Source organism: Phascolarctos cinereus, unplaced genomic scaffold (genome assembly GCF_003287225.1).
Source record: "Phascolarctos cinereus isolate Bilbo 61053 unplaced genomic scaffold, phaCin_HiC Scaffold_4;HRSCAF=312, whole genome shotgun sequence".
In the NCBI taxonomy this organism is placed as follows: domain Eukaryota; kingdom Metazoa; phylum Chordata; class Mammalia; order Diprotodontia; family Phascolarctidae; genus Phascolarctos; species Phascolarctos cinereus.
This window is the reverse complement of record NW_027555847.1, coordinates 634,955,421-634,968,962: the sequence shown is the minus strand read 5'-3', so window position 1 is coordinate 634,968,962 and position 13,542 is coordinate 634,955,421. Positions and strand designations below refer to the sequence as shown.

The 13,542-nt window shown below is 40.4% G+C and overlaps 2 protein-coding genes across 5 annotated transcripts in view; one reads left to right on the top strand and one right to left on the bottom strand.

Annotated features, from left to right (window-relative positions):
- The window catches only part of SLA (Src like adaptor), a 58,390-nt gene extending 45,607 nt beyond the window's left edge, over positions 1–12,783 (top strand). For all 4 annotated transcript variants that reach the window (XM_020997885.2, XM_020997887.2, XM_020997886.2 and 1 more), the window contains 2 exons: positions 8,390–8,522; positions 10,706–12,783. In XM_020997885.2, coding sequence (XP_020853544.1) covers positions 8,390–8,522; positions 10,706–10,925 — 353 coding nt within the window. In that variant the 3' untranslated portion in view covers positions 10,926–12,783. The remainder of the gene's footprint in view (positions 1–8,389; positions 8,523–10,705) is intronic.
- TG (thyroglobulin) overlaps positions 1–13,542 on the bottom strand; it is a 364,454-nt gene that overhangs the window by 128,426 nt on the left and 222,486 nt on the right. The window lies entirely within an intron of this gene.

Below are 13,542 nucleotides of genomic sequence, written 5' to 3'. Positions count from 1 at the left end.
GTAAAGTGCTTTGCAAACCTTAACAGTCTATACAAATATTAGCTATTATTATGACAAGGGAGAAATGCCTAGGATGGTGAGAGAATTAGAAACCATTCCATTTAAGGATTCATTATCCTTGAGGAGTGTCATGATAGGTATTTTCAGGTATTTGAATTGTTGACATGTGGAAGAATGAGTTTTTCTTGGCTTCCAATAGTAAATATAAATACTAAGCAATTTCAGGAAAGAGGGTGACCTAATAACTGGGAAAATGAAGATGTTGCACCTGAGCTGATTAAGCAGTAAAGGCAGAAAGGGGAACCAAGGCTGAAATTCTTTAGAGACAGGTTTCAGATTGATAACGATGAAAAACAGTAATGATTACAGTTATCTGGAATGGGCTGCCCCAAGATGTAGTGAGCTCCAAGTGGAGCACTGAAGGTCTTCCAATGGAGGCTGGTTGTAAAATGGACTCCTGTGTGTTGTATGGACTAGATGTTCCAGGTCACTTTCAGCTCCAGGATTCTGTAATTCCAAGAAGATGATACTCCAGCCTGACCAACTCTTGCTCAAGGACCTTTGTTTGGTGGTGCCTTCACCGTTCACATTGGAAGATTAGGAAGTTTTAGGTCAGCTGGCAAAGACTCCCCACTCCAACTAAGTACATAATAGTAGCTCTCAAAGGCCATCTACTAAGTCACAGAGGGGCTGTGATCATTGTTGGTATGGGAAATATCCACCCTGATGAGATTACAGGTAGAAGGGTTAGATTTCACTGCATCATCTCCTTCTTGATTGCAATATCCTTATTAATTCTTTAAGTAAGACTCCCAAGGATCTATAATTTTATTCCTATGTGTACCCCATCTAATGGTGTAATCGTAATCTCTCTCATTTGGAAGTCAGTCCTTGGGAGTTGCTGCAGCAGAAAAAATTATTATCCTGTGAACATGCTGGTAATGAGCTTCTTGGAACATAGAGAGGCTGGTCCTCCAACTTCTAACAGCTGACACACAATCTGTCACTGTGGGGTTGCTGTATGGTGCAATAGAGTATGGGATTTGAAGTCAGAGAGATCTGCATTCAAATCTTGCCTCAGACATTTAGGAATATAATATAATAATATAGATGATCTATTCCATTAGTTTTATGTACTATATGTATATATATGTGTGTGTGTATATATATATATATATATATATATATATATACATATATATATATATATATATGTAAAATGTATATGCATATATAAGATTTGAAGTTGGAAGAGGCTTTGGAGATCACCTAATTCAACTTTCTCATTTTAAAGGTGAGGAAACTCAAACATAGGAGAGGGAATATCTATCTATCTATCTGTCTATCTATCTATCTACCTATCTATCTATTACCCATAATATATGTAATATCTACATATATGTACATATACATAGATATAAGTATTACCAGCTTATATTACATATGCTGATATATGTGTGTGTGTGTGTGCTGTTTAGTCATTTAGTTGTGTCCAACTCTTCATGACCCAATGGGCCATCTGTGGAGTTTTTTTGGCAAAGATACTAGAGTGGTTTGCCATTTCCCTTTCTAGCTGTTATGCAGGCAGGGGTAAAGTGACTTGCCCAGAATCACACAGCTAGTAAGTATCTGAGGTCATATTTTAATTCTGGCCTTTCTGACTCCAGGCTCAATGCTCTACCTATTGCACCACCCAGCTGCTTTGTATGTATGTATATGCATATGTATTATATTATAATTATTATATTTGATATATATGCATATGTATGTGTGTGTATTTATGATTTGTTAAAAGTGACTTTAGAGATCAACTTTTTAATGTGTGTGTGTGTGTGTGTGTGTGTGTGTGTGTGTGTGTAATTTAAGGTTAGAAGATGCTTTAGAAATCAGCTTTTTCATTTTAAGGCCCAAGGTCACATGTATTAGTTAATGGCAAGGCCAGGATTTGAACCTAGTTCCTCTGAACCAATAGAGCATTCTTTCTGCTATATCATATGGTTCCATTTCCAGAGTTTAGTTTATTCTAGCAACACTGATTGTCAAGAAAGATTTTAGTTTGGGCTTAAAGTGGCCAAATTTAATGGGGAAGCTGCTATCCAGAAAGGTATAATGTAGCTATTCTACCCTCCATCCCAAAATTGAATGAGAGGGTAGTAGATTTGCAAACGTGATTAAGTCAGCTCTTTCTCCACGTCCTCATCTGCCCTACTGTAACAGCCTCCTAATTAGGCTTCCTGCTCCCAGTCCCTCCCCTCCTGGTTCTACCCTGTCACAGAGCTGCCACCAAACTATCATAAGGCATAAGTCAGGCGCACTTCTCCCTGACTCAAAAAAAAATCTTCAGTGTTTCTTATTGTCTCTAGGGCACAACATAGACTCTTCAGCCTAGCGTACAAAGCCTTCCACCATCAGACTCTCCCCTAGAGATCTGGCCTCAAAGGGAGGGAGACCTGAATTCAAATCCTGACTCAGATATGGGTGTGTAACCCTGAGCAAATCACTTAACCTCTTAGTTTCTAGGCAAATCTTTAAAACTGAGAGGCAGAGAAGGTGCCAATCTGTATTGGTAGAGGGAATTTCCTCACTACGAGTTCCTCAGACTAATGAAATTCCACGTGTAGTCCCTATCTCCCATCCCACCTTCTCTCATCTCATGTATCCTCCAGACTGTCCTACCATCTGCTCTCCAAAATTGAGACCCCATCCCCTAGTCCCAGGCCTTGGCACAGGCTATCTCTCCTCCGTGTCTGGAATGTGCACACTCCTCTTCTCCACCCCTTGAAGGCTCAGGTCAGGTGCCGCCTCTTACTCTAAGCCTAGAAATCGCTTTGTATTTACTTATTCAGATACCATTAGATCTGCCCTCAGGAGAATGCAAATTCCCATTATCTTCTGTGGCTTTCTAGCACAGACTAGCACACTTCCAGGGGGCAGTAGGGCTTGATCGGATTGAACTGAATTGTTCTGCGGACACGGTTTTGAAGTACGGCATCTCCTCTCCCTAGTCTTTCACCACCTTTCCTCATTCCACATCATCAGGTCCCTTGGACAGAAGCTGCTCAGAACATGGCCCCTGCAGTGGGGAAGGCACAGACGGGCAGTGAAAAATGAACAGGCATTTTGCCTGTCACTAGGGGGGTCTTCATTCAGGGGCTGGTTGGCCTCTTCATGGCAATGCTATAGAAGGATTTTGTACATTGGACAGGCATCAAACTGAATGACCTCTTAGCTCTCATCCAACTTTTGGATTCTTAGATGCTGTGAAGAATGTCAGGGGGTTCCCTGGGATTTCTGGCTTTCTGTGGCAACCCCCACCCCTATCCCCGTCCCCATAACAACTGGAAATCTAGCCGTGAGCAAGAAGTGATAGAAGAAAGGGACCTCAAGTGAAAGAGGAAGGCAATCCTGGAACAAGTGAATTAGCCCAGTGTTTGTAACTGAAAGTGTGTTCTGGGGTTTGGTTTTTTAATGACAATCGTTTGAAATGTGTTTTTGAACCACAAGATTTACATAGTTAAAAGCAAACACCAATACATGTTGGCCTAGTAGATTTCTTGTAAACAAGCGGGCTTTGGGACCCTGGAGAGGGATGTGGTGTCTCTGTTCTCTTGGTCCTTGTTTGGCCACTTCACATTTTGTTCCATTCCATTCAGCAAACATTTCTTAAGCACCTGCTGTGTGCAGAGCATTTTATTATTATGGGAGAAATATAAAATTTAGATGAGATATGGTCCCTGAGCTCACAGAGCTTACTGTGTAGGAAGGGGATAAGAAACAAATACAGATAAACTCTGGTACGTGATCTATGATAAACCCATTAAAGATGTGCATAACAAAGTATGCCAGGAAACGTTTGTTTCTCTAGTTTCTGATTGCTTTTAACGGTTCACATCCATTATCTCATGAGTAGCCATTTATTTTACTAGTAGCCATTATCAATCAATCTGTGTAGTGGATAGAGTGCTGGACTTGGGGTCAGGAAAACCTGACCTTGGGAGCAGGAAGACCTGAGTTCAAAACCTCCCTCAGACACTGACTACATAACCACGAGCAAAACACTTAACCTCTCAGACTGTTTCCTCATCTGTAGCAATAAATAAACATTTATTAAATACTTACTATGTTCCAGGCACTGTGCTAACACAGGGATAATAGCACCTCCTTCATAGGGTCATTATGAGGATAAATGGGATTACATATGTAGAAAAAGTACTATATAAATCTTACGGAATTATATGAACGCTATCATTATTGCTGCTGTAATTATTCAATCAACAAGCATTTATTAAGTACCACTGTGTTCCAGACACTACATTATGGTCTGGTGATATGAAGACAAAAGTAAAATTTTCCTTGCCCTCAAGGAGTTTATAGTCTGTTCTTTAAACATAATATTTTATTTTTTTCCCCCAATTACATGTAGGGAGCTAATATTCAAAAGAGAGAGTCCACAAGAATATTTATCATTATATACATTGGGGTAGGATCTGGACCAGTGATTTAATTTGCATAGTGAATTTCCAGATAAGGAAGCTGCACCCACTACCGATTCAAATCTACATCTCTTCAAGCACAGAGATTGAGTGACTTGCTATCAGTCACATGGTATGGCTCAGAAGCACACACTTGAACCCAGATCTTCCTGGCTTCAAGAGCAGCTCTCTGCTACATCAGGCTACCTCAAGGACACACAGAATGCACACAGAATGAATACAAGGTCATTTTGTAAGCATTGTGGGTTCTCACAGCTTGGGGGAGGGGATCAGGAAACACCTCATGTAGAAGACAGCACATGAGCTGAATGGAAGGAAATCAGAGATTCCAAGAAATCACAGTGAGAAGGAACGGATCCAAGCACCAGGGACAGCCACTACAAGGGCAGGGAGATAGGAAGTGGAGCATCCCATGTACGGAACTGTAAGAAGGCTAGTATGGCTGAATCACAGGGTGTATAGAGGAGAATAATGGGTAAGAAGGTAGGAAGGGGGGCCAGGTTATACTAAGCATAGCACAGAAAAACAGTTTCCAAACATTTTGATCTCTGTACCATTTCATACGTTTAGAAATTATTGAGGACTCTAAAGAACATTTATTTATGTGGGTTATATCTATCAACATTTACCATATTAGGAATTAAAACTGAAAAAAAATATAAAATAACAATAACAAATACATTACATGTTAACATAAAGTAAATATTTTATGAAAGTACCTACTTTCCAAAGCAAAAAATAATTAGTGAGAAGAATGGCATCATTTTACATGTTTTCGCAAATCTCTTTAATGTCTGGTTTAATAGAAGACAGATTCTTATGTCGTCATTCTGCATTCAATTTGTTGCAATATGTTGTTTTGGTTGAAGTATATGAAGAAAACCTGGCCTCATAAGGCTACGTAGTTGGAAGAGGGAGTATTTTAATAGGTAAATAATACCTTAGTCTTACTACAAAAATCATTTTGACCCTCCCAAGAACCCTCCTAAGAGGGTCTTGAGGACTTACAGGTTTCCTTGGACCATACTTTGAGGATCGCTGGTACAGTATGTGTCAAAGACATCTTGTAGTTTTTCCTTTATCTTTGAAATACTGATGAAAAAGTGTGAGCATCTGAAAAATTCAGAATCCACTAAAGGCAGTGGGGTTTAGGAGTAAGAGAACAAGAGTGGGGCTCAGGAAACTTGGGGTCTAATTCTCGCTCTCCATTAATTTGCTGTGTGACCTTGGGCCAGGCACTTCCCATCCTGGGCCACAAGTTCACCAAATTCAAAATGAGGGAATTGGAGGAAATGTTCCCTAAGGTCCCTTCAAGTTCATTCTCTATTGCACATGTAAAGCCTTGCTTCACAACTCTACATTATACTTATATAACATTTTGTAAGGTTCTTATCTGTTTTCATGACTTACCCCTTTCTGGACCAAGAAATCTAAACTATTTCAACTTCCAAGTTCTAAAATAGTATTTGACATAAAGTAAGAAGGTATTTCTATTATCTGCTATAAGTACAAACATTGACTTCATAATATGTTTCTTTTTCTTTCTCTTTTTTCTTTCTGATACTGTATTGCTCAGTTAATTTTTCTGTCTTAAATATCAAGACTTTCTCTTCCATGTTTAATAACCCAAATACTTCAATTTTCAACCCATGACAGATTTAATGAATGAATAAATGGGTATTCTATATTCTAACTTTCCATATTGTAAGGTCCCTTCTGGCACTAATATTATACGTTCTACGATCTAAAATTCTGTCATTCCAGTTTTAACATTTTATGGCAGGTGATATGAAATTGGCATAAAGATCATAAGTTTTTGACAGCACTATGTTTTTCTTAAAGGAATGAGCACAAATTTGTTTCTTAAAAAAAAAATAAAGAAATAAAGAAAAAGAAAAAAGAAAAACCCTTATGAGCCAGTGTACTTGGAGTGAGAGCATGGTGGGAGGTATGCTCTCCTGCTCTTCATGACTCCAGGTGTCACTCTCAAAGCCAGGACATATACTGGATCTATCACCTAACTTCTCATTGCTTTAGTAATTCTCTAAGACGATAACTCACAAAGAAAATGCCAACCCTCATTGATAGAGGGAGTTTCCCTCTCCTGGAAGTTCCTTATGCCAACAAAATCACAGGTCTGGTCCTGACCCCTATGCCCTGATGCCACGTAGGCCTTTTTTCAGAAAAGATTCTATGTTGTTCCAAGTACTATCCTCTATAAGAACAAGCACTGGTCCCACAATCATTTTTCTCTTTAATTTTGATTCAATTTCTACAAATACTTTCTTTAGTTTGAATGTCAAGACTTTCTCTCCCTCACTTAAGAACCAGAAAGTCATTTTAATTTTCAACCCATGACAGATCATTATTAAAGAATCAAATCCAATTCAGCTTCACTGGAACCTCATGGCCAAAGCTTATATTTCTTGGCTAGAGCTACTGGCCATTAATATTAGAATTAGATGTGGAAGTTATACCTACAGTTGTTCACCGCTTTCAAAATCCGGACATACATCAGTTATATTCTATATAGGAAGCTCATATTTCTATAGGTTTATAAAGTATTTCTATTTTCTCCCAAAGGGCTTATATAGTAGATAGAGGAAGTATTATTTTCCCCATTTGATAGATGAAGGAACTGAAGCTGAGAGAAGTTAGATGTCTTTACCATGGTCACATGGCTAGTAAACCTCAGAGCCAGGATCTGAATCCAGGCCATCTGTTTCTAGGTCTGGTCTCCTTTGCATGTCACCTGGCTACCTCCATAGCAAGCTCACTGATAGCACTTGATAAATATTAAGAAAAACATGTTGCATCAGATTGGGAATGTGTTTGCTTACTAAAGAGCAGTGACAGATTAGCTTCAAAGCCAGGGCAGAGTTTAGAGATGTAAATGGACAGCAATAACTCAGACACTCAAGTATTCAGCTTCTAAGTGTTTACATTAAGACTATGTTGGTCTTTTGCCTGGAAAAAAGACATATGCTATTTCCTGGAATCCATACATACTTAATAAGATGGAGCCAGACTCCTTTCCTTCAAATAATGGAACAGACTAACCCAGGGCTTTGGAATGACAGAATATTATTTTTAAATGTTCCTGGAATGATGAAGGACCTAGTAAATCCAGATGTTTGAGTGATATAGGAATTTGGGTCCTGCCCAGTACTAGTAATGGAAAAAAAGTAAACTACTTAATTTAACTATTGTCTTCTTTGAAAATGGTCGGAATAGAAGTGAAGATATTTCTTTACCTTCCTCCCTCACTTGTCTGTGTCTGTTCCTTCTGATCTCCTAAGTATAGTGAATTCATGGGCACCATCAATTAAAACAAAACAGTGAATTGAACAAGATGATCTCTTTTTTTTCCCCCTTGGCTAGGCAATGGGGTTAAGTGACTTGCCCACAGTCACACAGCTAGTAAATGTCAAATGTCTGAGGCCGGATTCAAACTCATGTCCTCCTGATTCCAGGGCTGGTACTCTATCCACTGTGCCACCTAGCTGCCCCTGAACAAGATAATCTCAAAGACTGCTTCTAGTTCTCATATTCTATGGTCCCCTAGTTCAATGAACTTACAAGACCTGCTTTGTTGACATCATTTAGTTGGGTGGCAGTATGGGATACAAAATGCTGGACTTGAAGCCAGAACCTGAATTGAATTTCGGCTTCTGCCATTTACTAACTGATAATCTGGGCAAGTTATCTCCCTTCTCTGGCCTTAATTTCCTCATCTGTAAAATGGAGAGAATATCTGTACTACCTACTTCACTAGAGATGTGACAATCCAAAGACAAAGGGCATTGAGTACTTGGTGCCCACAAAGTGTCCTTCCTCTATCGCTTCACAATTTTGATAGATGCTAACTCTTCGGATATTTGTGTCTCCTTCCTCAGAGGTGGCTGACGGGCTCTGCTGTGTGCTCACAACGCCCTGCTTAACTCAATGTACAACTGGCAATACGGAGAGGGCCTCAGGATCACCAGTCGTGATGCGCCAGAAAAATTTCAACTGGAAAAATGTTGCCAGGTAGTATTTCTTTGTGTAAATAGAATGATGAGGTCAAGGGAAAGAGCTTTTAGTGGAGAGTATTAAAAGGCACCTTAGATTACGAGGGGAGGGGGAGACAGTGTAGTATGGTGAGATAGGGAGAGCCAGGCCTGGCAGGCAAGTGAGCTGAATTCTGCTCCCAGAGCACCTGCAAACTGGCTCTCTCACTTTGGAAAAGTCTTTCCACCTTTCTCTCTGGACCTCAATCCAACCTCCTCATTGTCAGATAAGGAAACATGGTGTAAGAAATGGAGCACTGCACTTAAAGGGAAAAGATTCAGGATCAATCAATAAGCATTTATTAAACACCTACTATGTGCCAGGCACTGCGCTAGGTGAAGTTAGGTTAGAATTCTTTCTCTGTTCTTAATTAGCTATGTGGCTGAGGACAAATAATTTCCCCTTTCTAGACATGAGTTCCATCACAGAAACATAAACAAATGAGATGATACATAGATAGTGTTGATATGTAGATAGATATAAAATAGATGATAGACAGATGGTAGGTAGATGGATAGATATTGCTTGTTGTTGTTCTGTCATTTCCATTCTGTGACTTCATTTGGGGTGTTCTTGGCAAAGATAGTGAAGTGGTTTGCCATTTCCTTCTTTGGCTCATTTTACAGATGAGGAAACTGAGGCAAGCAGGGTAAAGTGACTTGCCCAGGGTTACACAGCTAGTAAGTGTCTCAGGCCAGATTTGAATTTAGGAAGATGAGTCTTCCTGATTTCAGGCCTGGCACTCTATCCACTGTACCACCTAGCTGCCTGAGTAAGTGAGAGAAAGAGAGAGAGAGAGAGAGAGAGAGAGAGAGAGAGAGAGAGAGAGAGAGACAGAGACAGAGACAGAGACAGAGAGAGAATAGAAAGAGATAGATGAGCTAGAGAGACAGAAGGACAGACAGGCATATAGATAGATGATAGATACATAGAAAGATGGATAATAGAGAGATAGAGATAAATGATAGAGAGAAAGAGATAGCTAATAGGTAGATAGGTGATAGAGATGATAGGCAGAACAATAGATAATGGAGAGATATAGATAGATGACAGAGAGATAGATGACACATAATATAGGTAGAAGAGATAGATAGATAGATAGATAGATAGATAGATAGATAGATAGATAGATCATTTGTTAAAGCCTAGCACTAAATATTAAGGATACAAGTATAAGCAAGCATGATAGTCCTTACCTGTAAGGAGATTGCCTTCCAATGAGGGAAGGGAACACATAAAGAGATATTGCATATCCTGGAGAATGGTGATGAGACCTTGAGAAGTTGGATGGAGGCCAAGGCCCCAATAAGAAGTTGATCTATCAGAAAGAGGCAAGTTTTGGTGGGGTGGAGATGGTGAGAGAGTTAGGGTCGTGGTGTGGAAACTGCAGGAAGTAGGGTGGAGGCCTTGGCCCAGGGATGTGATGAAAAATATTTAACAACTGCTTTCCAGAAAAGAAAAAAAAATTGTGCACAGGATACACTTTTAAATGTAATCTGTACCATTAACATTTTTCCCATCACTTTCTTAAGTCTAGACAACCCACAAAACAATAAATTAAGCCTTAATTTGTAGCATTGGCCAATTTCCAGGGTGTAAATACACTGAAAATTTAACAATTGCTCTCATGAGAGGTATGAGCTGCTTCCACTATACCACTTCCCGGACCCTACTGAGATAAGGCAAGACGCTTATGAGGAAGCTAGATGAGATGATATCTAAGGTCTCTTCTATCACTTTTGTTTCTATGACTTGTACTTCCGTGAGACTGGGAAGAAGTATACTACAGTGGGAAGAGAGCTGCATTTGGAATAAGAGGGCCTGGGTTGAATTCTGCTTCTCTTACTGTATTTGTAGGCCCTTGAGCAAGTCATTATTTAACTTCCCTGACTCTCAGTTTCTTCATCTGTAACTTGAGAGATAGATAGCTTCTATGGTCTCTTTCCAGCTCTAAATCTACGCTCCTGTGAGGCCAGGGAAGTAAGATTCCTTGCTCAGGTGCACATGGCTAATTACCAGCCAAATCAGGTCTTTATCAAAATTAGGACTGCTATGTTAATAGGTGAATTGAAAAACGAATCAATTCTTTCTTTCCTTCTCTCATCCCTCCTCTCCCTCTTCCTTCTCACTTTTACCTCCTCTACCTCTCCACGCATACGCAGAGTGCAGTCCAGTCCTGATGGAGAAGCAAACCACCTGGAGATGGATGAGTCCCTCTTCAGCTATGGCCTCCGGGAAAGTATCGCCTCTTACCTCTCCCTGGCAGGAGAAGATGGCTCTTCCTTTACCAATGACCGGAAGAAGAAAAGCCATTCTCTGATATATGCCGGGAACAAGCGCAAGAGCGCCCTGTTTTCTGCTCCTCAGTATTTCGAAGATTAGACTACGACCCGCAAGGGAACCCAGGACTCAATGCTCACCTCAGACCACCCAGGCAGCCATGAGGCCTTGGGCTGCTGCTGATCCCCCAGCAACCAGAAGCAGAGAAAGAATGGACGCACGGACGACTGAACTCTTGATCTGCACCCCACTCTCCACCAGCCCCCGAACTTCCCACATGTCAACAGAAGAAAAATGTCTCCTGGTGGCTAGATCGTACTGTAGATATTACTATATATTAAATTATAACTTAGTCATACACTGGATCACAAGATGTGAGCGCGCATGTGTGTGTGTGTGTGTGTGTGTGTGTGTGAGAGAGAGAGAGAGAGAGAGAGAGAGAGAGAGAGAGAGAGAGAGTGGGGGGAGAATACGCAAGAGAAAAAGATGAGAGACTGCATGGACAAAGACACTCTCTCAATAGAAATGTTTAACCTTTGTGATCCAGACTAAAATTATCCAGAACTAACAAAAGGTCTAGATTTGCTACTTTTTTCACTGAGTTGATCTTTTTTAAAAGTACCACATGAAGACTTCCTGGCTTCAATCTTATTTTAAAAGTCAGTATATGGAAGCTCAGTAACACTAGATGTGCCCTTTGTTGCAAAGACTTCTTCAGAGTCAGACCATGGGCACGCTGGACACGACGACAGCAAGACACGGCTCAGCTTTGATTGGGAATGAACTGGGGATGCCCTGGCTCTGCTCACTGTGTGATTCTGGACAAGTCACTTTAATACTCTGAGCCTCAGTTTCCTCATGTGTCAAGTGTGTGTAAGGGGTCGTGCAGATCTCTTTCAAGCTTTGGGATTCCTTGACTCTAGGCCTGGGCAGACCCTTTCTTGGTATTACCTCCCAATGCTTTGGGAGGGTGAACTGAGGGGGACTGCTGAGATCATCCCATTCAACACAGAACCTGGAAAGGCCCATGAGCCAGGAGAACTAGGTATGAGAAAATCAATAGGAGAATCACCTTGACAAAAGAAGGTCTCAAGAAACTGGTATTGTGTAAAGAGTACTGGATTGAGAATCTAAAGACCAGGGTTTGAATCCCAGTTCTGCCATGGACTACCCATGTGACTCAGACAAGGTGGGACCTAGCTATAAAATGAAGAATGGACTACTAGATTGGAAAGGTCCCTTCCAGCTGTAAACCTTATGAGGCTAGTATTCTGGGACACACACACACGAAAAGACCCTTTCTCTATTCCTGCAAATCTGCCGTGAATGGACATGAAACAATAGCTAAAGAAAAAAATGTATCAAATCTGGTGGCTCCTTCAAATGGTTTGGGAACCTTATGACTCAAAATCAGAGCTTTGGGAAAGGTTAAGGGTCCAAGTGGTTCCTTATGGCATACCCAACCAGAGTCAGAGGAGCAGAGAAACTCTTCTCCAGGGACTGCTAAGCCTGTGGGTTAAATGCATTACTCATTTTTCCCAGTTTCAAAAGGACAGAAAGAATTTGTGAGCATTGTCTCTAGCCTGATAACAAAAGTCTGTAATGCTTACCCTAGGCATGTTTGAGATCTTAGATCATCACAGCAGTGACATAGATATGTGTGCATTTTCAGAGCAGAGCACAAAAGCTGTATGAAATAATCAACCATGTTATAGAGTCTGAATATACCATTGTGGACATTGGCGTTGCTTGCCAAGCAAGGAGACCTCCCTCCAGAACTCCAGATGTTTGTATAGAGTCTAATGTATTGTTTCAATTTGTGATTCATGCAGTTGGAATGCTTGAGGGAGTGTGTGTGTATGTGTGTGTGTGGGGGGATTCTAACGTTAGCATTACACATTGCTAAATCATGTATTTATTCTTGATTTAAATTGTTGTAATAAATATTTCATGCTTGAAATACACAGTACAATGCTTGGGCGGTGATCGGTGAACTTGGTTTCTGGGAGCTAATTTTTAAAATTATGAGAGAACATATAAACATGTTTCCAGAGAGCTGGAGCCATGGCAGTGTAACAGAATGAGGGTCCAAACAAAAGTAGTGGACTGAAAGTCAGGGGGCTCCAGGTACAATTCTGGCCCTGCTATTATCATGGCATGTAACTTGGGGCAGGCAAACTAACCTTTCTTGTCTTAAGTTTCCAGTGTTAGAAAAGGAAAGAGTTGGACTCGATGATATTTCAGGTCCCTTCAGCTCTATCATTTTATGCCTTATGCTTCTTTCCAGCTCTATTGATTTAGGAATGTGTCTACAAGACTATAATTGGTTTATCAAGAATGATAAGTACAGTAGTGTGGCATGGCACATAAAAGTCTATCTTAATCTTGTTAACCAGATGGTTTGATGTACAGAATGGCCCTATCAGATGGAGGTCTAGGCTTGACGTTGAACTAAAGACTTCTGGTGATCTCAAAGTTGAGAAGTTTTCATTTAGGGTTCCAAGTTGCAGGTGAATCTTAAGAATAAGAATAGCTAACTTAGATCTGTTTTGGCAATAGGTAAAGTATAATGCACGATGAATAAGTAATGACAACAGTGATTTTGGGATTGAGATCATTCTCCTGTTCATGAAGCAAGGCTTGACTTTGACAAAATTGTGACATTAGCCAAAGCCAGTCCCTTGGATCTACCTTCCCACCTCCTTTTTGTACACCAGTC